This window comes from Epinephelus lanceolatus, chromosome 11 (genome assembly GCF_041903045.1).
Source record: "Epinephelus lanceolatus isolate andai-2023 chromosome 11, ASM4190304v1, whole genome shotgun sequence".
Lineage (NCBI taxonomy): Eukaryota > Metazoa > Chordata > Actinopteri > Perciformes > Serranidae > Epinephelus > Epinephelus lanceolatus.
The window spans coordinates 36,256,781-36,284,367 of NC_135744.1; the positions used below are offsets into that span (position 1 = coordinate 36,256,781).

Genomic DNA, 27,587 nt, shown 5'->3' on the forward strand with positions numbered 1-27,587 from the left:
GCTGACACATAGAGACAGACAACCATTCACATTCACATCTACGGACAACTTAGAGTCACCAATCAACCTGCATGTCTTTGGAGGAAGCTGGAGTACCTGGTGAAAACCCATGCTGACGCGGGGAGAACATGCAAACTCCGCACAGAAGGGCTCCCTCCTGGGATTGAACCAGGAACCCTCTTGCTCGTACTGTACAAGCATGTTCTGACAAATAAGTGCAAATTTTAAACAGCATTCATGATTTAGGACTTGAACCTCAAAGTTTAGGGCTTGGGACTTGACTCTGGACTTGCTGGATTTTACTATGGACTTGACTTAAATGCAACAACTTGAGACTTAAGCCCAAACACATTCAGTATGGTACCTTCAGAACCAATAGTAACCCTTCAGACATGGTACCTAGACCCCAGTGTTTATACCGCAAACAGTACTCTTTCATGAACAGGGTTGCACGCTAACGTTTTCAGAACAAAATAAAACAGTTTGCAGTGAGAGTCTCTCTCCATGGGATATTCAAAAATAGTGGGTTTGTGCATTTAGTCCTTCTCAGGCAAGCTCAGGGGTTTAGTGTTGCTGCAACCCAAAAGCATGACTCTCTGTGATGCTTGTATGTCTTCAAGTGAGGATTGCAATATATGCAGTTCACATAATCCAGTCGACATTAATATATACTTTTAAACACTTGAACACTTGTCATACAAGAGAGACAATAAATCTAATGGAATTGTTGAAGTTGCTACATTGAAATTTGAGGTGTTGATGGATTCACGTCGGCAACTCATACACTGAGCAACATAACAGGTAAATGTTCCACCTTAAAAGTCGCTGGCAGTTGGCCCAGCGAATTTTTTCAGACTACAACTGCTGCAAGAAGCTGAGAAACATCCTTTCATTTTAAAGTTATAGTTTACTATATGTGAAACTCTCCATAGTATGAACAGTGGTTACACAATCTTCAAAAACAAGCCACAACTCAGCCCTGAGCAGTCTGACTGTCCATTATTGACCAATCAACAGACTGCAGTGTTCACAGCTCCACCTCTTAATACCAGATCTGTGTGCTAGGTACCCTGACAGAAGGGTGACCAAAAATGGGGACGGTACAGAACGGTTCCATTGGTACCATCCACAACTTTTCACAGTGGAAACGGACAAAATGCATTACGAACTGAACTGTACCGTACTGCTTGGTGGACACAGGGCTTTAGTTGTGACCTGCAAAACAATGACTTGGTCCCATCTGATTACTTGACATTGTATGACTACATTAATAATTATTAGACTCTCTTCATTCTCGATGACAGATCTGAGGAATCAACGATTGTGCAACCGTTTAGATGACATCACTCTCCCACACAGCAGAGACAGTCCAGACAGAGTCAGACAGCTCATGATTACAACACCGCTTGTCTTACCTGCTTCCCCTCAGGTTCCTCTTGGCTACGTAACACAGAGGCAAAATCAGAGAGTCGATAGATTTGTAGGGATTTAAAAGGGCCTCTCAGAAGCTGCCTGGGGTTTGTCGAATGATGACCATCCGGGGAAAAAGAACAGAGGATTGGGAGCTCTCTGTAGTTAGACTCAGATTTATTGGGAACATGCTTTGAAGAAGACGCATATCCAAAACGTCAGCCTGTTCATCTGCTCAATAAATCTCCAGTGCAGACCACAGCCCCCTTACCCTTTCTTGTTCTGTGGTTATTCATCCTTTGATGTACCCTGGCTAACAACTAAAGGAGCAGTCTGTAAATACTGTCTGGTGACACCTTCTGAAACATGATCACTGGTTTTGTTTATGTGTCATGTGTGTGTTTTTTAGCTATTCAATGTTCTTCCTCAACTTTTATTGTTGATTGATTATTTGTCAGTTAATTTGCCTGGATCCAAAGTCCTGAAAGGAGAGTTCTAGGTTTGTGTACAACGAATCGATCTGACTACACCACAGCGACTTTGGAGAGACATCATCTGACTCACATTCTCTAACGTGTTTGTTTTCATCCTGTAAAGTGATCACACAGTTTGCATCATTACATCATTTGTTATTTTCTTTGCGTTCTCTGCTGCGTCACAGCAGCTCATTGAGCAAAGTTTATACAAGACTTCAAAAGCAGTGTCACTCATGATGCACTGCCGATGACACCTGAGGTTTGACATCAGTGCCACTGGTGTTACACGGTAACTGGTATAGGTTAGAGTCTGACTCAAATTGACTCAGGCCTTCAGACAGAGCTCCACATGCCTGCAGTTGTCTGAAAAGCAGATTCCCAGGAATGTCTACGATGAGATCATTCCCTCTGCAGTAGAAAAATCACACTCGGCTCAGTGACTCACTCTGTAATTGGCTGGGGAAATGAAAGATTCAAGAAGTGGGGCGGAGAGGATACTAGGATATCCACTGACAAATGGGAGAGGTCTTTTCTGCCAGTGAGGCATCCAAATTACAGCACAACATCTTCTTTGTTGAAGATGATACTCAGGTGTTGCGGATTTTTGCTTAAGCCCCTGATCAGTGAGCTTTTTTTTTACTGGCCTTGGTTTAAAGTGAATGTCCACATACAAGCCCCAAAGGCCAGAATATTTCTGGTTTCGTTTATCTTTAGTCACGCAAGCAGTGTGGCTCTGTGGATGGCAAACTCTGTCTGTCAGTCTGTTAGTTTTTTAAAGAAATGTCTTGACGACTGTTGAGAGGAATGACATGAAATTTAGTACAGATATTCATGTCTTCCATAGGATGAACTGTAACAACTCTGATGAGCCCGACATTTCATCTGGCACCGTCATGAAGATGAAATTTTAATACTTTTCATACTTTTGTTGATGGTTCATGGTTTTTGTTTTTATCTGGGGGGAGCTAGAATAGAGCTGCTGCTCCTTCACATCAACAGGGCCAGTTGAGGTGGTTTGGGCAACTTATCCTGAGCACCTCCCATTAGAGGTTTTCGAGGCACATCCAACTGCTAGGAGGCTGTGGGGTAGACCCACAATATCCTGGAGGGATTATGTATCCCATCAGCCCTGGGAATGTCTCAGGATCTCCAGGAGGAGCTGGAAAGTGTGGCTTGGGAGAGCGACACCTGGAGTACCTTGCTCAGTCTGCTGTCCCCGTGACCTGACCCTGGATAAGTGGCTGAAAATGAATGGACAGACTTTGGTTTATGAACAAGCACCTGCAAAATTAATGACATTCCAAAAGGCCTCAGTGGCACAGTGTGATAAGTGCTACTTAGCAAATGTTAGCATGCTAATACCATGGGAAACAATTGGGCAATTGCTGCCCAACACCACTGGCCCTCCATCCTGAAAATAATTGACAATAATTGGAGGCCTCTGTGTGGTGTTAATAAAGTTCAGTAGGCTGTTCATGGTAAATGTTTTGATCCTTACAATGCAAGCAAAAGGACAAGCAACATATACAATAGATACAACGTATCACCTAACATGTATAGATACATTAAATATCCATTATCTACCTGCTCATCCTATTTAGGGTCATGGGAGGGGAGGTTATCTCATATCCCAGCTGACATTGTGCACACTGGACAGTTCATCGGACTACGACAGGGCTGAGACATAGAGAAAGACAACCATTTGCATTAACATTCACACCAATGGGCAATTTACAGTCATCAATCTTTGGACTGTGGGGGGAAGCCAGAGAACACGGAGAAAACCCATGCTGGCATGGGGAGAACATGCAAACTCCGTACAGAACAGTCCCATCTGGCTGGCACATTTGAAACCGGAACCGTCTTGCTGTGAGGCAACAACGCTAACCACCATTCCACCCTGTATAGATACATAACACATCAAGAGAGAATTGTTGTGGAACTAAAAATGTTAACTCGATTTTTTAGTCTATGCACATCAGGTAATTAGTAAGAATACCTATAAAATAAATATTGAAAAAAATGTGATTCCTTTACTCTCATATTGACATAGTTTCAACCAGCGTATATACTACAGCAGCATAACAGCCTTCTTGAAATTCAGTTACGGCTTTTGGTTTTGTTGTGCCATCCTGAAAAATAATGGGGGCATCACTACTCTTAGTTTAATCCTGTTTCTTTTCTAAGAGTTTTGAAGGTAGAGCAACTAGCCCCTGACAGAAACCCAAAGCACATTTTTTACCCTATAACCTCTAAATTAACTGACATGTCAAACATAAAAAACTTACAGCAATCACAGAGAGCAATGATAAAGGTATAAGAGCTATAGATATATGATTTATAGCTCTTATACCTTTATCATTGCTCTCTGTGATAAAGGTATAAGAGCTATAGATATATGATTTATTCATGGGGGAATTAAAATACTAAACAGTATGACTGTATTCTTCAGGGTTCAAAGCTGTCAGATTGACCTTTTAAACTGACAATTTAAATACACAGATTTTTTTTTTGTTTAATTTTGTTTAGACATAATAGTTTTCAATTAAATGTATGTGAAGAAGATGAAGATACCCTGTTGTCATATACACACAGGCCCAAAATACACAAACATATGCAAACAGGACCTATACATGCATTAAATGGAGAGATGTCAGAGCGAGGGGGCTGCCTAGATGGGCCCCCTGAGGAGTTGGGGGTTCGGTGCCTTGCTCAAGAGCACTTTGGCAGTACGCAGGAGGCTGGCTGGCACCTCTCCAGCTGCCAAGTCCAGATGGGGACTTAAGATGGTTCCCAACCCAGGTCCCTATGGACTGAGCTACTGCTGCCTCCATGTGAATACAGCTGATTTACATGTATAGTATTTTTCTTTTCTTTCAACCTTATAAAGGTACAGAGAAACAAGAATACAAATTTAAATAAATAAATTAAAAAACAGTGATCATTGAAAAATTGAATTGGAATAAAAAACTTCAATAATATAGAATTACAATAGGAAAAATAATTAACATTCTTCTCCTTCAGAGAATTCAGCGTACAGTTTTACAGTTTTATATATATTTTTAAGAGTTTTAAGTTTGATATATTCTTCAAATTCAGTTTAGATTTATATAAAAGTAGTTAAGTGATTAACTTACAAGCAAAGGAAGTCGATGAATAAACCTTACCTGTATGTTCACTGATTTTGCAGCAAGAGCAGGAGGAACTGGAGGAAAATGAAATAAAAGACAAGTCATATAGAAAAACATACACCACCCATCTACTCACCTGATGGTGGAATATACACCTGAACATACCTTCTCTGATTTATACCTGCAGCACTGAGCAACATGCTGACTTCAGGGACTCAGAGCTGACATGTCACAGCAGCACCCTGCGGGCTGGTTCCACCAGCACAGCTCCGTCCCCTCCCACTCTGCACAGACCGGCTGAGGGAAGGCGGGCAGGACAACCCGTCATCCCACGTCACAGGCGGCTTCGTTATTTAAACTTGAATCAAGAGAGGAGGAAAGTTTTCTCAGACGGGACAGCGTTGCCTAGCAGCTGGGCAGAGGACTCCTGCTACTTGCCTTTATACAGTCACCCGCATATCGAGGAAGAGCGGATATCTCCCCTCTCTGTCGCCCTCTCGCAGTCCATACTGACAAACATGACCCAGACCGTGACACTAAAGGGACCCTCTCCGTGGGGCTTTCGGCTGGTGGGAGGACGGGACTTCAGCACACCGTTAACCATCTCCAGGGTAGGTGGAAACTTTGCTGTCTGTCGCTTCTGTGTGAATCCATTCATTTAGCCGTGCGCAAAGTGGAGCTTGGCAGGACCGTTACGTTATCAGACACCGTCATGTCCATCCTGAGTACTGACTCACAGGCATGACAGTAGTTTACTGGATACAGGGGCAGTCTGAGGAACACTTGTCCAATCAATTAATCTAAAGAGGTCGTCAAGGTCTATTACCTCTAAGAGCTGTAGCCTATTAAGTGCATGAAGAGGAGCTTTACACTTAGAGCTGACAGACGGTGCCGTCTAATCTCTGGCAGCTGAAGGTGCCAGTACAGCTTAGTGAGTCAGTGTCCATAGATCATAGGCTCTCACTATCAGCGTCACAATAATACGCAGAATAGTTTTATTTTAAAATGTTTACTGATTTGAATAAAACTGTATCATTATATAATGTATGAAATATATTTTAATGTATAAATAATGCTAAAGTGACTTCAGGTGTAGTGATGGATGGATTATTAATCAGTGCCAAGGCCCCCCCCCGACCGTCACCTGCAAAATGTCACTCAAATTAACATCTGTAGAGCAGGAGGACACACAAAAAGACTACAAAGAGATGCAAAGTACTTGCAAAAAGATGCAAGATAACTACAAAAGTGGCAAAACAAATGCAAAGAGACACAAAATGACCAGAGAAGACACAAAAATTACCTTAAAAGAGACACAAATAATTACAAAAAAGGGCAGAATAACCAAAAAGAGACACAAAATGACCAGGAAACACAAACAGTGACCTTATAGGAGAAACAAATAATGATAGAAAAGGTAAAACAACCAAAAATGGACACAAAATGACCAAAAAAGACACAATAATGACTGCAAAAGAGACACAAATAATTACAAAAAGGGACAAAACAACCAAAAAGGACACAAAATGACCAGATAAGACACAAAATGACACAAATAATTACAAAAAGGGGCAAAACAACCATAAAGAGACACAAAATTACCAGAAGAAAACAAAAATGACCTTAAAAGAGACACAAATAATTACAAAAACGGGCAAAACAACTAAAAAGAGAAACAAAATGACCAGAAAAGACATAAAAATAACACAAATAATTACAGAAAGGGACAAAACAACCTAAAAGAGAAACAAAATGATCAGAAAAAACACAAAATGACACAAATAATTACAAAAACGGGCAAAACAACCATAAAAAGACACAAAATTACCAGAAGAAAACAAAAATGATCTTAAAAGAGACACAAATAATGGCAAAAAAGGCAAACCAACTAAAAAGAGACACAAAATTACCAGAAAAGATACAAAATGATCTTTAAAGAGACACAAATACTTACAACAGGGGAAAAACAACCAAAAAGAGACACAAAATTACCAGGAGATACAAAAAATACCTTAAAGGAGACACAAATAATTACAAAAGGGGACAAAACAACCAAAAGAGACACATAATGACCACAAAGAGACATAAAATGACCAAAAATGACACAAAATTACTTAAAAAACAAAACAAAACACAAAAGTACCCCAGAGAGACACAAAATAACTACAAAGGGGTCAATACAACCAAAAAGATACAACAAAAAAGAGGCAAAATCACCATTAAGTCTGTGTGTTTGTGTGTGTTTCCAGTCCTGGTGCAGGAGAGGTGGTGGGGCCTTTGACATGTCTGTGCCCAGGGGCCCCTTGTCTCAGTCCGCCCATGGTTGTAGTCAGACAGGCTAGATCTTTTTAAACAGATGTATTATAATCATGATTACTGTTCATTGTTAATCTTACTGTTGATCATCGTGGATAAAAGTAGAGGTAGTATTCATGAACTTTCCTGACCCTCAGAATATGGGTCAAGAGTCAGTGTGCTGGCAGTGGATCTGGCAGTAGCCAATAGTTCATCCCGGCCAGGGTAAACACAGCCCGGTCCTGCTGCAGGGCTTGCAGGAGAAGGAAAGGGGGGAGCGAGGAGGGGGTTGCTGACATTTGTTTTTCATCAGAGCTCATTGGTGCTGCTGAGGGATTCCAGGTGTTGTGCTCAGCTGTATCACCAGCCCCAAACCGACCCTTTAACTACAGGGCCCTAGCACTTCAAACCAGAGGTGTAATTTTTAGATTTACGGTGGGCGATTAACGACTTTGAGAGAAGCAGACGAACCCCTGAAGGTCACCTGAAGTGCTCTCTGTTTTCAAACGCACCACTGGATCCCTAAAAAGAGTTGTGATGCAATGATAAGGTGAACTTTGACTTTACGTGTGTGCAAAGTCAAAAGTCTTGACAGTTGTATGTGCATGAAAGAGTGGCTTATTGCTTGGCACGTGCTTCACCATGTCACAGTGAAACATAACTTAATTTTGCAACTTCAGAGAAATTTCTGTGGACAGAGCACTCACTTCATGCTTCATGCTTGAAATTGTCTTCATGTGCATGGAGTAGAGTTTCCAATTCGAGATCATGGCCAAGACTCGAATTCATTTGGAAAAAGGAAAAATCCACACCACAGGCAGCTCTCTTGTGTTCTGTGCTGAATTCAAAGTCAAAATCTGGTGCAGCTCCAGGGCATCTGAGGTTTTGGGATGCATACCTTACTAACTTCTTTAAGCATTCGCACAGTATTCAAGTTGCGGTTTTAACAACAGTGATTTGACAATTTCTGAATTCTGCCATCTCAGTTTCTGCATACTTGCATGACTGCCAATGTGAAAACCATGGCATGCACGGGGAACATTGCATTGTGAACATTGCGTAACTCAGTGATGATGGCATCAGTAAAAAATAATTACAGGTTGCACTTTACAGACATTTGCGTAGCAGAGGTGGCAATAAAACCCAACGCTGACACGGAATAGCTGCTTGCAGGAGTAGATCGGGGAGTTTCGGCTAATTCCTAAATCTTGGCTGGAAAATTAGAGAAGGAAGCAGCTGGTGAGATGCAAGCATATTTATCAAAATATGTAATGTCAGAGGCATAAATACACACTGTGTTTTGGCAGCCAGACCCAGCATTACACTATCTCCTGAAGACTTTGCTTTCTACCAGCCAGTACAGAGCAGTTCAGTGTCCAGTTGACGTCACATGCTCTGAAACATCAGCTGACAGCACAGAATGTGTTTTATTGGCAGAACGCGATGATTGTTTAATCCTGGTGTCGAGCACGCTGGTTTTACACAAGTGAATAAATCAGAGTTAGATTCAGGGGAAAAGTGATTGAAAAATAGACATGGTGGGAAAGGAATCCTCTCGCCTCACCTCATGGGAGCTGGTTGCATCCTGAGTTTGGAGCACAGCGTGATTCATTGCTGCTGATATACTGGAGTATCTCCTAAACTTGCAATTCATCACATGCTTGCTGCATTCTTGCTGTACAGTGCATGCCCAAGACGGCAATTACGATGTGTTGAATGGTGACCCAGAAAGAAATACACAGAGGGAGAGACAGAGTGTGTTTGTGAGAGCCATTCAGAGAAAGGTAGTTTATGTTGTACTTTATCCAAAATGCCTCTTTGGGGGGCATTTTGGTATCATGCAAACCTCAAAATAATTTAGAGAAGATACAGTTTAGACCTCATATTTGGTTGAGAGTTTTGCTGTATTTAACGCAATCCTTCCCATTACATTTCTACTTTGCACGACTGAAAGATCTCCTCCCCTCTTCCTCCACGTCCTTCTGCATATATAAAAGTGAACGCCATGAAACACCTGCACTTGGAGACAATGAAAGTTGTAAATACCAGACAACAAGTTGTGATGGCAGCAGCTGCTTTTTCCCTTAAGGTGATAATGTCCCAGGATAAGCCTATTAGTCCACTGCCAGCCCATTAAGACTCCAGCCAGTTAATGACGTGTCTACTTGACTCTGGAAACATTTGCCCTGATAGTGAGTGAGTGTGTGTGTGTGTGTGTGTGTGTGTGTAGTGGTAGCTTGTTAAATAGTTTTGTGTGCATGAGAAAGAGCAAGTGGCAGAGAGACAGAAACGTAGTAAAATCACTGATTTAACTGCAGAAGCATTTAGAGAAGAGACGTTGAATATGGCAGCTGTGCTATAAGCCCTTTTGTAAATCTGTGTCAAACCAACGTTGAGGCAGAAGGTGACGCAGGACACTTGTCATTCCCGCCAACTGGCAAACAGTCATCTTGTGGACTGGAATTCACAACTAAGTGTTTGGTAAATAATGGCCTGAGCAGTGTGCAGAATCACTATCTAGCTTCCCGTCTGACACCTTTATACTGTGCATGCTGCTGTGTGGTCTGTTTAGTCTGTCCATGTGTGATGGGATGTTGTCTGTGCAGCTTTCAGACAAGTACTGTCAGTGCGGGTAGAGGGTTTGTTTTGCACAGGCCACATTTTTGAACTTGCAATTTGTTAATTTTTGTATGTTGATCATATTTTTTTTTGATTGATCATTTAGTTTATTAAATATTAAGAAAAGTGAAAAATGTCCATCCCAAGTTCCCAAACCCAAAGGTTAGATCTTTAAAGTGCTTGTTTTGTCCAACTTATGGTCCAAATGATAATCAATATCATTCACTTCAATGTCTTAGAAGTAGTCTGATTTTTAAAAAATACTAAAGTACACTAAAGTATTGGTGGCAAATCCATAATACATACACATCAGTTTATGGTTTAACCAAAATCTTGCCACTAAATGGTAATGGTAAATGGACCTGCACTTGTACAGTATAGCGCCTCTCAAAGCACTTTCAACACTACAAGTCACATTCACCCATTCACACACATTCACACACTGTACAAGGTGCCATCTGCTACTCAGTTTTAACACACTGATGTAATACCCATAAGGAACAATTAGGGGTTCAGTATCTTGCTCAAGGATACTTCGACATGTGGATTGGCGGAGCCAGGGATCGAAGTACTGATCTTCTGATTAGCGAACGACCCGCTCTTCTTGCTGAGCCACAGTCGACAATATTGTTCAACTTAATCGCTGTGTCTATAAAACGTAAGGAATGTAGATTATATTTTTCCCAAAGCCCAGTTAGATGTCTAACAGTCTTCAGTCAAATACGTTCAGTTTATTATCACACAAGACAAAGCAAAAAAACAGATCACCACACTTTAGAAACTGAAACCAGGGAATGTTTGGCAGTTTTACTTGAAAAATGACTTTAATGATTAATCAGTCGCTGTAGTTTAAAAGTGATGTAGCTACAGTTAATTATCAACTTACATTATTTTACTGCTTTCTGTGTGTCTTCTTTTGTTTCCATCTGAATAGGATCTAAGTTGAACCTTAGACTGATACAATATCAGAGAGGCATAAAGTGGAATCTGTCTTAAAATGATACTGACACGCCCATATCTAGATATAAGGGATTAGTGGTTACTCCATTGTAATCATGCCATAAAGAGGCCTCAAAGAGATCCCTTCTGTACGCTATTCAAATGACACTGATGAAGGGATCTCTTCACAGCTAATAAGAACAATTACAGAAATCAAAAACTTTTCCAATGCACTGTCTTAAGACAAGCTTGAGGTAAATAGATGGGATAGAGTAAGCCAGAGTCATGCAGAATCAGTATATTCCTTGACATCTATCACACCTGTAAGTTCCCACTTATTCAAATTTTCTCCTGGTTATGGAAGTTCTGGAATTTGTAGTTAAGAGAAAAACCTTAAGTCATATCAAGTCAAACAGTTTCATGTTTGCTAAGCTGATTTTACAAGGGCACTGGAATCACAAGAACAAGTATAACTTAGATTACATCAGCAGTTATACATCCAACGAACTCCACGTCCTTTGTACCCTTTAATCTCCCAGCGTACGTTTATCCGCCACATACCAGAAGCGGGACATGTGACCTGACGCCACATGGGTTGTTTCTCTGACGCTGCTGGTTATAATAGTCAGCTTCAGGCCGCTCTTTTCTCCAGGCTAGAATTATAGATGCTGCAAGCTGCATCTCCACAACAGACTGAGCAAAAGATAACAGATGGTACTCTCAAAGAATTTCCTGTTGTCAGTGAAGCTGACAACCCACACTGGAAACAGTATGGGCTGGAGAACAATGCAAGTCCTTGGGTTATTGCTGAGCTTTTCCTGCTCATCTGGTTATCTGGTGTATAAAACTGAGTCTCCATGATGGATGTTAATATGGATATGTGTGAGCAGTGCCCTGAGGATGACTTTTTAACTGAAAGGTTGGAAGAAACATCACTAAGGAGCATAGCTGTTATAGTTATAGCAGATGAACTTGCTTCAACACAAGGAGACCATGTGGAAAACAAGTTTATGTTCTTTTTATATGTGCTGCATTTAATTAAGCTTCCTGCAGTTTGTCTGTAGACCTTCTCTTGCTGTATGAAATGAGTGTTAAGTCTTGTGCTTTTTAGTTTTAAGCTTTCATTTCATTTTAGTCGACATTCCCACAAACACGTGTTTGTTTCAATGTATTTGCGGCAAGGACTGCTGAGTATTTATATCATGGATGCTCTTATGATCATGCCCAACACACTGAAGCATGACATTGTGAGGAAGAAAGGAAGCTCCTCAGGGAAAGACGATCCCACGTGCAAGAAAAAGTGAGACTTATTACTAATCTGATTACAAATCAAATTTGATGAGTAATATCACGCTCATTCTAGACGTACACAAATGCATCAAAGGCTGTAACTAATGTCAAGTGACTCTCCCATTTCCTTGTGCTCTCTTTAAACCACACATCTTTAATCAGCAGCTGCATTGTTGCTTATTGGTCTTGGCAGGTTCAGTCTCTTTGTTTCAGTGTGATTATCACATACCAGTCAGAACCTTACACCCCCAGGCTATATAATGGCTTTCCAGAGCGTCACCAAGGTCATATCCATGGTTATGGTTATCGCAGGTCAAAACAAGCAAACAAAGGCTTTTGACACATTGCCAGGAATTATTCTCTCCGCTGCTGAGACGTGTGACGCAGTGATCCCGTCGAGCAGAGAGCTTCTCTGTGGGATTCCTGAGAAAAACGTGACGGTGACAGGTTCTTCTTCCATTAAGCTAATAAATAACCAAGCAGTAAGTCTTGATTTGGAGGTTTTACTGTCAAAAGACATCTAGATGTCCAGGTTACTCAGAACTAGGGATATAAATCATAACTTTCATCACGGTACGATATTATATTGATTCTTTGGACAATGATACAATATTTGCTGATGTCACGTCTGCCATGAAATGTTTTTGATTAGATTCAATTCAGATACCATTAAATGTCCTCTTTGTTTTTGTCTTTGCTGCTTAGCATTTGCTGCCTGGTGCTAGGCCATTAGCACTGTTTGAATGTTTAGGAAAGAGGTGTGTTTGGAAGGAAACAGTGACATAGACGTGTCATAGGAATTTCAAAATACATAGATATGTATCAATGCTTTCTCTTTGCATCATATTGGATTTTGATCATTTAATTGATATATAGATCCAGATTGGTGTATCGTTGCACCCTTTCTCAGAAGTGTTGTTTTAGTTGTATTAAATTGGCAATAATTCAATTTACGATACGATACGATATGATATGATACAACATACTTCATTGTCCCCATAGGGAAATTTGTCTTGGGCTCAGGAGCTTCACAAGTATTGCTGCCTTACAATAATAGGCAGATGTAATTCAAGTCAGATGTAGTCATTAAAAAGTTCTCCAAAAAAAAGTATTGAATCTTAAAGCTAAAAAATGTTGACTTTCCAATTAAATTTAGTTTAAACCTAGATATCTAGATGTCTCATGACTTGCAAACTTGCTCTCTGACACCACAGATATGCAATATACCTATGGAGGATGCTGTATGTGTGTGTATGGATCTACATTGTTGGCAGCTGTGGCTCAGAAGGTGTGGCTCAGAGTGGCTTGCCCACTAATCAGAAGGTTAGATCTCTGGCTCCTCCAGCCAGCATGTCAAAGTATCCTTGAGCAAGATACTGAACCCCAAAATCCATCGATGTGAGCGTTAAATCTGAGAAGAAGGTGGCACCTTGTACAGTAGCCTTGGCCACCAGTGTGTGAATGGGTGAATGTGACTGGTAATGTAAGAAGTGCTTTGGGTGGTCTGAAGACTAGAAAGGCGCTATACAAGTGCCAAAAGAGAGGAAAATTCCCTTGCATTAAATTAATGCTGACTTATTCTACGACCACAAGAGTTTCTACTTATCTAATATTGAAGTTACTGTGCTAATTAAAAGTGCCCTTGCTGAAATATCTATGCTGAACAGAAGCTGAGAATATTAGATAGCCATCCTGGATTAAATATGTGGATAACATACAACTGTTACAGAAAAGAAACCACGCAGAGGTAGATTTTTGAGGAACGAACATAGGCATTTTAAATTTTATGGCTTATATCTCCAACATAGACACTGATAACATGACAGAACACTTTTCCCTGAGGCTGACGTCACACTCGATGCAGCTTAGTCACATACACTACATACACACGCTTACACAAACATTCATTCTCCTCTTTACGTCTTCCGTTTCACGCTCAAACACACAGAAAAACACGAGCGGCCACAGTGAAACCACAATCCAGCACACATTCATCAGGCCTCAGCGTGCCACATGATGACTCTGTGTGACATGAGGCTGTCATTTGCTAACCACTCGATCTGTTAGCAATTAACTAGGTCACTGTTTGTTGAGCAGCCCCTTATGGAAACACTGAGACTGCTTAGATTACCCAACAACCAGTTAGGATGCTGTCTGCACCGTCACCATCGAATCCATCGTGGTCACATCTTACGTGACCTTATCAAAACTGAGTACATTAAGTGATTCATTTTTCTGTTCGCAGCAAGATTAATGTAGATAATTTGATTTTTTCCAGAGTAACAAAAATATCCCCTTTTGTTGCCACAAATATCTGCTGCAGCTGAAAGCAGGTTTATTGGGTGAAAATTGGATTGAATTCATACCATATGATCTTAAGTTGCTATTTCTAGCAAAGTTGAATCATTTAGTAGAATTTATTGTCTTTCCTCTCCCCTCCCAAACCACTTTTCATCATTCACAACAGCTTTGGTTCCATCCTCTGCCTCGGCCAAGATAACTCTTTATTATCTGCAGTCACACACACACACTGTTTGTTTTAAGACGACAGTCACACCTCATTTTTGAGTTTTATTCTTTATTTAGGCCAACAACATGAAGCTGGTAGAAGTGGAGCATTCAGATTTTGTTACTACCAGTGGTTTCATGTGAGTAAGAAGACAAAAATAAAACCTTAATGATAAAAAAAAGGGAAAAAGTTGATATGGTCTTCAAAGCCATTTGCCCAGGCCATAGAGTATAAAGCTAATTAGAAATTTACATTCATCTCTAAAGCTCTGAAGATTTACATCATAACATCACACTGTATCTGCTGTGTAAAAATAGCAGATCATGATTATGTTTGAACCACATAACTCTGTACCCTCCTTACATTTCCTTGCATCCTTGCAGATGGGAATGTTTGTCCCCTAGTAACAACCTCAGTCATGCCATTGTGGCACTCGGCATACCACTGTGTGTGTGTGTGTGTGTGTGTGTGTGTGTGTGTGTGTGTGTGTGTGTGTGTGTGTGCGCGCACGGGCAAGTGTATGTGTGTTCTTGTATATTTGTGTGTGATTCATGCTATTCATGGCCTGACCCTGAGGTGATATAACTCACTCCTGTGTGTGTGTTTGGAGGGTGCATGAACTTTGGTCCACTATGACACAACCCAGGCACAAACCCAAGACACACACACACACACACACACACACACACAAACATTTCAAACGCATTCTCGCCAGGGTGGTTGTGCTGAATGGTGTGGGTAAACTATAACCTCCAGTTAGTGACTGTCAACAAATGCACTCACATAAAACTCACTTCCCAGCCCCCATGCCTTTGCCTCTTTGAAAGACTCAGTCTTTAATTTCCCGTAGATTATGCCTGCTCAGCTGTGTAGTTTATGTCAGATTTCCACCAAAGCAGTACATGAATAAAGTGATTTTAGGTGATTTTACTTTCCTATGACTCACACACACACAAACATTTACACACATTTCTAAGCATGCCCCCTGACCTCACAGTTTACCGGATCTGAGTCAGGGACTTTTGGGCGGTCAGAGGCTGTAAATTAGGAATTCCACATCTGAACCACACGACTCAGCTATTAGCACTTCATGGAGCGTGAACTTGTGTGTCTTTGCTCTTAAAATGCTCTTCTTAGTTAGCGAGACTGCTTCTCTCAAACAAGCAAATCCTCGCTGTCTTTTTTCTGGGTTCAGGCCATTACTCTGCACAGTCTTATCTTAATTTGTCTCGGATTAGATTACTAATATCTGTTAGTTGTGACAGTAATTGTTATTTCAAGCGTTATTTCAACACAAGGTTTCACCGTTCCAAAAACAATACATCTTAATGTGCAGCTGTCAAGGTAATATGCTTTGCAAGATTTTTTTGGGGTCAGGCAGTGGGCGCTCTAAGAGAGGTATCCACTTTAAAAAGATTAATCACTGACACTTGACATGCAAAGGGTTCATTAACAGGGAAATCATCCTAAAGCTTATGTTCCTTGTGTATTTATGGATACAGGTAGTCGTTTTAGCCTTTTAGCCCTCAGGCATGTTAAAAGTGCTGGAATCTGAGCGCCTACCTGGTTCAGATTTGTTAGAAAAATCTGATAATTTGCTTTTTTTAATTTATTTGGTGATATATTTGGTGTCTATTTGCCAATAGATGAAACAATAAGTCGACAGTAATAGTCTGATGATTAAGGGAAAATTAATCTGCAGCTATAATGACTGAATTTTTTATGGCATAAAAGTCAAACATTTGAGAATTTCAACCTCTCAAACGAGATGCATTTCTCAAACCCAGTCTCACTCCGAACTAATCATATACAGACGTTTGGTCAGTGGCCCCGGGCATCAGATACAGATACACCAAGGCACCCTTTAGCAGCGATATGAAATGCACCATGCATTTTTTTGACGCTCCAAGTAACTGCTTTAAGAGCAAGAAAGTCTGCACAGGGTGGATCGGAAGGGATGTGAATAGGTCAAACAAGCTTTGGACTTTCACCAGATCTGTGTTCATGTCTGGTGTGAAACCAAAAGTCAGTCACCTTATTTTAATGTATATTATTACCTAGTGTGCTAGTATGTGTAGAATAACGTAACATCACACCTAACCATGTGCTTTTACTGCCTAAATCTAAGGACATAAACCTAAAAATGAAGTAAAGGTATGTTTGTGACACAAATTTATTTTGCTCTGGAAAACATTTAAAGGAACTTTTGTTTGCTGTAGAGAGGGAGCTTGAGATTTTAAAATGTTGGTTTGATGTAAATAAATTGTCTCTTAATATAAAGAAAACTAAATTTGTAGTTTTTGGAAATAGAACAAAAAGAGATGGGGACATTGAGTTAAAGATTTGTAATGATAAAATTGAAAGAGTTTTTGAGACTGAGTTCCTCGGGGTAGTGGTAGATGATGAAGTAACATGGAGACAACATATTGATTATATAAAAAGTAAAATATCAAAATCAGTAGCAATCCTGTATAAATCTAAGGATATACTAAATTATAAATGTTTCTATATTATTTATTGTTCACTTACTTGTATACTTCCATATATGTTGTACTGTGTAGAACTGTGGGGATCAACTTTTAAAACAGCTATCAACTCAGTAATTGTGTTACAAAAATGAGCTATTCGTCTTATCAATAAGGCTGGTTATTATGATGAAATCACATGTTTTGAAATTCAGTGATTTGGTTTATTTTAAAATAATGCAAATAATGTACAGAGTAAAAACGAAGTCACTGCCGGATACAGTACAAAGATTCTTTTCTGTGTGGGAGGGGAAATATGGTTTAAGAGATGTTTCTAAGTTTACTGTCCCAAAAGCTAAGAAGGGAATTAAAAGGAGATGTATTTCTATTTTTGGGGTTAGATTTTGGAATGATGCTGACTTAAATTTACGAATATGTAACTCATTGTTGATTTTTAAACAAATGGTTGTTAAGGCTTTTTTTGAGAGTTATAAATTGGAATAGTTTTTTTTTTTCTTTTTTTCTTATAAATGATGTTTGATGGGTAGCTTAATTTAGGATTTATGTAAGGGTAGGCAAAAATAAGCATTATGCTTCAGCCTATACCTTTTCAGTCATTACCATCATATATTAATTAGCATTTTTTGTGTTACCTAGAATGTTTATATTTATGATTATTATTGTTGTTGTTGTTGTGAAAATCTGTGTATGTTCTTATGTTGTATGTGATGGTGATGACTGAATAAAACCCATACATAAAACATACATTATAAATTTATTTCGAAAAAGAGACTGTTTGCAGATAATGACCAGAAACTGTACAATTCCTGTGAAAGCAGAAGTTTATTTTAAAAGACAAAAATGCATGTAACAAGTGTGAATTGACACGCTGTACCTCTGCATTTAAAACTGACGCAAGAGGGGTACCGAGAGTGTCAGCTTTTGATGTGTAAGGACACTAAAATTTGAATTTCTTCGACTATTGGACCTTTGTTTCAACAAAACAATCAATCTGAAGACATTTTCTAGGCTCTGGTTTATCGTTTTTCACCATTTTATAGATGAAACAATTTATTAAGAAAATAATCAGGCCATAAATCAATAATAAAAACAACTGGCGCAGCCCTGCTAGATGGTTTTCTTTTCTTTCTTCTTTCTGACTTTCAGCCATTTGCCATCTGCCAACAGCTGTGGCTACTGATAGATATGTAAACATACTCATGGCAATGTGTTTAGAGCAGTTTATGAATATTAAGTCCCTATTGTGATTGTGAGTAGCAAACCCAACTCTTACTTTGGCAATATAAAAAAATGTCACAGATTATTGCCTAAGATTCCCTCAAAAACATTGTGACTGTAGCAATTGCATCCAGCTGTTGAAAAGCTCCTCACATTTAATGGTTGGAAAAATACAGTCAAACTAAACTCATACATGTCATAGTTTGACAGCACATGGAATGCACAGAGACGACCGGAGACACGATGACAATTGTTCGCATTTCATTACACTTTTGTTTTCATTGCGAGTAAAGAATATTTTTCCTGTGCAGCTTGCTGCCATATGACAGCGACTGTTTTACTGTGCATGTCTTGGTGTGATGATGGAGGATTTGATTGGTAGTTTCTTCTTATTTATGTCGGCCAAAACCATACGACCAGTCAGAGGCAGCCTGGAAATAGCAGGGACATTTGTGTGTGCGTATGTGTGTGTGTAATAATGGAAAATTGTTATCATATGTTACTTAGTGTGTCTGTGAAGGTGAAACATACCCAGGGGGACACCCACCTCCCCCATTCCTTCTGCCCTCTTCATCGCCTCCACCTCCCTGTGGAGCTTAAATGTCCACAGATCGGTGTGTTTCTAGAATGAAGGATCACAGAGAGGAACCTGCTCACTGTCCAGCAGCTCAACGATAACCTTTAAAATTGAAGCGATGTGGACAGATGTTTTACAAGATCAATACCATCCAAGTGACAAATCAAGAAAAGCTACAAGAGCATATCGAGCAGATGTCTGAAATAAATCATACCTTCCACAGAAACCATTGTTATGATTCAGACGCAAACTCTCACTCCTGCATTTCAAAAGGCCAGGCACGTAAAAATGTTCCAGTTTTTCCGAGTATTTCACCACCTCCAAAACTCTGAGTGGCCTCTCACTTCCCCATGTCGTTGTTACTGGCGTTTGAAAATGTAAACCCAGAGTGCTGCCCAAAGCAATATTACATAAATCAAAAGAGGACTGCTTGTTGTTGAAGTTGGCCTCCGTGTTGACACTCCTGGGCTAATACTTTTTCTTTTCCTTCTTTCTTTTATCTGACAGTTTGACACCACTTATAATAGTCCTTTCCTTTTTCTTTTTTTGTGTGCTTGTATTGCTGTGTGTGTTTATGTGTGCGTATGTGTGTGAATGCTTCCTCCAGGTAACACCAGGCAGCAAGGCAGCCCAAGGTGACCTGTGTCCAGGCGACACCATCTTGGCCATCAATGGTGACAGCACAGAGCTCATGACACACATGGAGGCTCAGAACAGGATCAAAACCTGCACTCAGCAGCTCACACTTAACATCAGCAGGTATGGAAACTTGTTTCTCCTTACCAGACTGCATTAGTCATCTGACCAAACCATAATGTGGTTGCCAGGCTGGCTGTCATTTTTAGTCACCTTATAGTTTGAATTATTAAGATATTACACAGTTATAATTAAGCTTAATAATGAAAATATCACATAATAGAATGTTTGAAAGCTCAAACGCAGTTCTTTGTACTTTACGTGTGTTAAACTTGCTTTGCAGTATGATTTTCCATCCACCCCAAAGATGACAGGTTACTTTGCCTCTCAAGACTTCACAAATTTCTTTTTTTGTTCATGTTTATCCAGTTATTTGTCAGCTGAATCAATTTGCACATTCCTCTATGATGTTGACGAGTTAGTCGAACCTTTCACCCCACAGTAAAACAACTTAATTTGCTTCTCTATTGTCTCTAAAACAGATGCCTGTGCACGTGCAAGTAAATGCACCAGTGCACGTGCAGCGTTGTCTGGTTCAGAATTTGACAGCTATATTTAAATATCTGATTTTGGGATGTAGGTTTTGCAGTTTGCTGTCCCTAGTTTTTATATGTTAAAAAAGTGGTTGCCATTAGGTGAAGAATTAGTTGCCAGTTGCCAATAGCAACCTGGCAACAGCTGCTGTCGAATGGAATGGCCCATAGTGTGTTTAGAGTTTGGCAGATCAGGAAAAGCTCATACAGCCAATTTTTGTATTTCGTCATATGGGAAGTTTTGGAATTGAGCAACAACCTTGTTTGTTGTGAGGTATGAGGATTGAAAGGACACAGACACACACGTAAAAAGAAATCCAAATGGACATATACTGTATTTGTTTATACTCAAAATCATATCCTTTGTGTATTTGAGGCAAAGCTACCTTGCATGATTTATTTAGTTTGCCACGTCACCAGAATGTAGTTTACTGTATGTTTCCTGTAATTGCTTGCAGATTTCATAATTTATGAGCCCTTTTTTCTTCAGAATATGTGACATACTGTATATTCAGCCCGTTTTCCACGGAGGATGACTGAGGGGAACTATGACGTTCAGAATAATTGGATATCAGGAAATGTTGCAAACATTAGTCACTTGCTAATCAGTCGTCACTGCTGTGACCCTCAGCGGGGCTGCTCATGGTTTTTGCTTTTAGGCTCATTAAGTGAATCGAGTTGAAAAACTTGAGTTATTTTTTATGACCAAGGTCATTTACTGCCTCTCGTCCACGAGCACATATTGTTTCTATTTCTGGCGGGTCTGCTCAGCTTGGCACAGTCGAGTCATACGGACAGATGACAGGTTTACGACTGTTTAAATGATCGACTCTCTGCTCCTATAGCGCGCCGTCAAAGTCAATGAGGCTTGTTCATACAGTGAGTCAGACGCTGACCTTTTGAAATGGACTTCACAGGTCGATATTGTGCGTTTTTCCAGCTCATGAGGTGGAAAATTAGCTTCAGCTCCTCAGCATCATTTTTAAAGTGAGCATGTGAAGATGGATGATTTGGCCTTAAACGCAGGACAGGAGCAGTGTGTTTCTGTCAGCATAGCAGAGCGGAAATCATCCATCTAAACAGTTAATGACAGAGAGAGCGAGAGCAGGGTGGGAGATGGGGGATAACTAAGGAAAAACTGAAATGTCAGTTGCTTCCCACATTTCTATTAGATGATTACTTGGGGTTGCCAGAGAGCTGGAAAGTGCAGAGAGAATCTGGCGACCTCTGAATCCCGTCCTCTCAGATGAAGAACACTGTGTGGTTTCAGCCTCAGTTACAAGTGACAGCTGCCAACTAGTGCTTCGGCTCTCTCCTTATAGGGCAGCAGACAACACAGTCTCTCTCCTGTAATGGTTTGGAGCATGACTTGCAGATGCAGTGGAAATAAGAATCAGTCTCTGAGTAATCAGACCCGTCAGATAAGCAAAGATTCACACATGCAGAACTCCATATTCAGACGGAGAAGCACTCGGTTTTTTTTAACCTCCCTCGCTGCACTGTTTGTGTTTTATAGTTTGCACTCTAGCATGCAACAGCCCTCCCCTTCCCCACAGCCTGAAGCTGAAGCCATACATATATCATGCTGAGCGGCTGAGCGTGAAGTGGTTTGTCCACATAGGGATAGTAAATTTATTTAAGGATGCATAAAGTAGTATTCAGAGTAAAGGCCTGGGGAGCTCCTCTGCAGCTGCAGGAGCACAGAAAGGGCACTCCCGTGCTCAAACACTTGCACCCTAATGTACCTAAATTCAACATCAATTTCCCTGTGAGAAGTCCAAGTATTTGAACACATTGTAAGAAGTAATTAAGTGTGATGAAACACAGGAGCGATGTAAAGTGATGGATATCATGTGATTCCATTAGCTGATGCTTCACATAAATTCTTAACCTGCATTTTACTGGAGCTCTATCACAAATATACTGATATATATTTTTTTATATATTTTTTAATGAATGCACCCAAGTGGAAAAATGTACACGTTTTCTATGTAGTTTTAGGTGTACATACTTGGTGTTTTGGGGGATTTCTTGGATCTTGACCATAATTTCAACTGATGTAATGGCTTTAAAGAGGTTAAATCATTTTAGTGATTGATATGGATTCCCCATTTGAGTAAGGTATTTCATTCTTCGTTATTTAATTCCCCCAAAAACAATTTTTTGCCAGTCAAAATCAGGTAGAATTCAATGGCTTTAGGTGTACCATATATATATGAAGGTAAAATGCAGGTAGAAAAAATGTAAAGAAATCTAAAGCTGACATTGCCATGATATTAGCATAGATATTTCACTCTCATTAAGCTCTAACTAGTGTTTATACTTAAAATGTATTTCTCTAAATTATAACCACAAGTGAACCACTAGACATAGTTATGGTATTCATCAATCACCCTTTAATTTCCCATTGAAACAGACAAGATAGCAACACAGCAGAGGTAGAACAAGGCCAGCTGCTGGTATGTGACCTTTCTGCAGTATATTGCCTGAATAATTACGGTCTTAACCGGCCTGCTGCTGGACATGAGGAGGATGAGGGCATGTCTGAGAGATAGGCACGCACCTTTGGCTCCAGTGCACAGGGCTGAAATGAACTGCTGGTGAAGGGCAGTTAAGACAGAGTGTCAGGGGCTCCAGCTGGAAAAAGAGGAAAATTTAAACATGGATATGAAGCTTTAGGGTTGTTTGGTCAAATAGATTAAAAGGGCAGACAAATAGCTGTGTTTATAAAAAAAGGGGTGGCTGGAAAAAGGTGGGAAATGATGAGAAAAAGGGAAATATAACAATGATGGACAGAGAGAGGGAGGTTAAAGCCAAGTAGAGGAGTGGTGAATCAGAGGGAGCAAGTGAGAAATCCATCTGGGCTCTTCTCTGCCTCGATTGCTGTTTTACAGCCAACGTTTTCTGCTGGGTGCGTTGCTGGAAATTCAATTACAAAGACAGCGCAGTGAAGCTCAGAGTTGGATTTCTCTCCCTGAGATACAGGGCATGCATCACGATGAGTTTTTGAAATAATCTTTGAATAATTCTGCTGGACATTACGGAAGTGGGATGAAGGGTCAACTTTTTTTCACACCCTCTCTGAAGTCAAACATAAATTAAAGGTCCAGTGTGTAGGATTTAGTGGCAACTAGGGGTGAGGTTGCAGAACTGAAACTTCTACTTTGTGCCAAGCGTGTAGGAGAACTAAGGTGGTCGATGCAAAAACTCGAAAATGCAAATGGCTGAATTGAGAGCCAGTGTTTGATTTGTCTGTTATGGGCTACTGTAGAAACAACATCCATGGACTCCATGGAAGAGGACCTGCTCCATATGTACATTTAAACAACCCTTTTGAGGCCGAGTATTGGCAAAGTCTCATACTCCAGTTTTCCCAAGCAGTTATTTTCAACATATCGCCAGGTGATTAAAGCATTACATTATGTGCTCTGAACACCTTGTGTGAGGCGTTTTCCCAGGAAAAATGCTGCACAGGAAGTTGTGTTGGTAAACAGCAACGGTCTCTATGACTGAGCAGGCAAACAAAACAAAGCGCCACAAATAAACTCAAACTTCAACAACAGGATAAAAGAGGCCACAGTTTAGGCTGCTGCTAATTAACCACCAAAATAAAATGGAAATAATAAAATGCATAAATAAAAGACAGCAACTGTTCTCCCAGAAGTCCCCTGGTAGTCTGTTCTCCGGTTGGTTATTAATTATTCAGACAATGGCGATGCCATGGTCATATGTTAAAGAGTAGAGAGCACTTGTGTTATTTACTGAAGGGGATTTCAAATATGGGATTTTGAGTTAATTGGAAACATTCAGTTGTGGGCTACAGGAATAACTGAGGATTATTTAATTGCAACCATTGATTCTGGAGTCACAAAAAAAAAGAGAAAAATTGGGAGTGACTCGAAAAGCTCACGCTGACTCACTAAAAAATAATATTTCAGAGGACACCAGTTCTCAGCCCTCATTAAAAGACACCATAAAATACTCCAAACAGTCACAGAGAGTCAAAGAGGGAGAAACAGGAGACCCTGTAATTTTGTGTTGCTGCCGATGGACAAATATATGAGTCTACACGTCTGCTGTGAACCAAAATTACAGTACACTGGATGCATCTGAGCTTGAGGTCTTGTGCAATACAAGAATGCTTCTTTGTAACGTCTCCACATTTATTACTTTCATAACCCCCGTTTTTCATTATTCCTATTATGGAGCATTTTGAAAAGCGCTCTGCATCGAGGGGGGTTTCAGGTAAGGTGCCTCGGGAGGCTCATGCAAGCAGAGTAGGTAATAAAAAGGCTTCATGAAGATTTGGAGGCAGCTGGAGTTGTTTTTTCCTCAAAAAATGCTGCTGTTAAAGGAAAATTCAACCAGATATTTTTAGATGTCCTTAATCTGTGTTTTCCAGAATCTATTTTTGTTGTGATTAACTGCATTGTTGTATTTTTACTGCAGACGGTGATCGTTCCAAAAATATGTTTCAGTAGTAACCCCAGGAAATCTGTCTGAGCTTCCTACATTCACTTGCGTTTTATGTCATATGCTGAATCAAAACACATCTTGCAGCTGCATTAAAGTCTGGCGAACTGAGGCTGAGGGGGATACAGTTACTACACGTAGAGATGGATATGATTTTTTCCATGTAATTCTATAAGCTGTTGCTCTTTTATTTTAAGATTTATTATATTATAACATTTGTTGAAAGCAGTTGGTCATGCTATCGGCATGGCTGTAGGGATGGCATCAGGTAGCCTGTCTACCACTTTGTTCCAGAATTAAATATTTCAACGATTCTTGGATGGATTATCACCAGATTTTGTACAGATATACATGATTTCCAGATTCCTACTGACTTTGTAGATCTCCTGACGTTTACCTGTAGCACCACCATCAGGTTGACATTTGTGGTAGTGAGTGAAATGTCTTGACGACTATTGGATAGATTGCGATGAAATTTGCAGCAGACATTTGTGTCTTCCTCTCAGGATTAATTGTAATAATTTCGATCATCATCAAATCAGATTTTTAATTTGTTCAATACTGTGGTTTGTAATCATAACAGACTGTATAAAAAATGGATGTAGCTACCATGACAACACCCATTGGTTTGTGGACTCCTATTTTGAGGTCTTGTTTAGCATTTTGGCTGTGGCCATCTTGGATATTTAGAGTGACCATACAGTATTAGGATGAGAGGGTGGAGCTGTGGAAGAGTCACTGAAGCGGCCTGCCCTTAATTGCGCGTAATTTTAAGCCTTAATAAAATGTAGTTATAAGAGTAAGTTATATAAAAATTCACCGCCTGTGCAGTTGTCATGAAGGTGGAAATTATTTTTACCAGGCTGTAAACATGTTCATTTCTGTTGTAAAGTTTGGTGTTTTAACATGGGTGTCTATAGGTATTGAAAAAAGGAAGGAATGAAAGAGAAAATAAAGAAGGTAAGACGAGGACAAAAGTGCTCTAGGTCACCCCTTTACCACAGCTTTCCATTTTCCATCAGGCCTCCCCACTGATGCAGGCCTGTCATCGCTCCAGTGTGAGGTGTAACACCCTTTGCGAGTTTCTGTTAGTTCCTGGCATTGGTGATCAAATGGAGCTGTGTCGTCTCACTGAGGAGGAAAAATGGCCGCCACCCCCGCCACTCATACTGTCCAGAGTTCATTGTAATGTCAGAGGACCTGGAGAGACACACTGGGCCCATATTGGAGTGTGTCATGTCTGCCTTGCTTGGCTTTCATATCCTGAGATCTAAACAGTCTTTGAATACAGGATCCAGCTGTGGAGGAAACCTCTCTCCTTCAGTATCTCTCTTTTCTTCTTTTCACGCTCTTCCGTTGACCTCCTCATCATCTCTGACCTCCATGTACCAATCACCATCTCCCTGTCCAAACCTAATTCCCAATTCATTCATCCACTATTTCTTATTTTTATATCTCCTCATCATGTCTTTCTATTCCATCTCTTCCACCCTGCCTTCACCTCCCTGCAGTTCCCCTCCTTGTGCCAAAGCTTATTGGAGAAAGCCATGTGGTCATGGAGGCCTGAGTGACAGATGATGGTGGTTTGGATGTGTGTTTTCACCGCTGGTCAGGCAGTTCGGAAAGACTCCTGCAGGGGTGGCAAGTTAAATGTGCTGAGAAATGAGTCATGATGCCTGAGCTGTGTGTGTTTTTCTGACTCTGTGTCTTGCTCTGGCATTCGAGTGAAGTAAGGACACCCTGCTGTCTTTATTTCAATTTTACTTACTGTTGAAAGGAAAATGTAGGATTAGGTACATTTGTGCTGCAGATGGTTTAGAGTTTAACACTCAGTTTACCCCAAATAACACAAAAACATATGTATAAACATACATAAGGTGTTATCGGACCACACAATTCTGGGGACTCCCTGAGATGAACTGCCCACTGGGAGCCTCTGCTGAGAAGTTCATGGCTTCAAGGGATTTTTCTCTGTTTGCATTCACGCCGCCAATAGGAACACTGAAGGGATGTGCTTTGAGATGGCCGGTGGTTGGTATATCGCCAACAGTTTTGCTTAGAGGTGTCAAAACCGAGTTGTATTTCTACCCTCACATATATGCTTCGTAAAACCTGGACATCACCGTCAGTCCATTTTTTGTTAAGAGCTGTTGTTTTGTGTCGTTTACGCGACTAACAGATGTTAAAAATATGGTTGTTGTCCGTGCTGCATTGGCTGTGTTCGACCAAGCAACGTACACTTGCATTGCTAATAGTTCCTCTTGTGCTGGGTGAGTATCTACTCTGAAATGGGAGCTAATAAAATCAGCATTCTAAGAACTATGATCATTCCTATTTCTAACAGTGTGGACACAACAAAATGAGGCGCTCTATGAAAAAGTTCCTTTTTTGCTTCCACTCATATACAGTGGGAGTGAATTAAATTTCATTCATGCTGTTCAAAACAATGACAAATTTAGAAAACAGTAGCCAACACATCCACTGGTCTCAGCAGAATACGAAATACATAATCTTATTAATCTTTGGGCACAAAAACAAACCCATCTGGCCAACCACCATAGATAAATAATAATAACTAGATTCAGGATGCCAAAGTGGCGCCTATTCAGTCCAGTGGAACTGCTTGCCTGAACTGAATCTTAAAAATCTTGGAGTGAATGATGTCATTGGAAGATCTTTTATCTTGTATTTCTTTACTTGAGTTTGTTATCTTTGCCATCAGTAAACCAGAAAAATAAATGCAACAAAAGTGGTGGTCAAATAATAGGTCCAAAAGTTCACCTCCTGGCTTTTCAGAGCTTTCAACTGCATCTAACAATCTTCTTAAACTGCAGTTTACTCTGAAAAACTGGCATGTTTCAGAGTGTTTTGCACTAAGGACATGTAGGTGTAAGGACTGGGTCAAGAGATAGCAGGTGGCTGTAAGAGATCACAT

General features: G+C 40.2%; 1 protein-coding gene across 1 annotated transcript in view; it reads left to right on the forward strand.

The window, feature by feature from the left end:
* Positions 1-5,376: 5,376 nt before the first annotated feature.
* pdlim4 (PDZ and LIM domain 4) overlaps positions 5,377-27,587 on the forward strand; it is a 59,801-nt gene continuing 37,590 nt past the window's right edge. The window contains exons 1-2 of the mRNA XM_033644534.2: positions 5,377-5,628; positions 19,558-19,709. Coding sequence (XP_033500425.1) covers positions 5,536-5,628; positions 19,558-19,709 — 245 coding nt within the window. The 5' untranslated portion in view covers positions 5,377-5,535. The remainder of the gene's footprint in view (positions 5,629-19,557; positions 19,710-27,587) is intronic.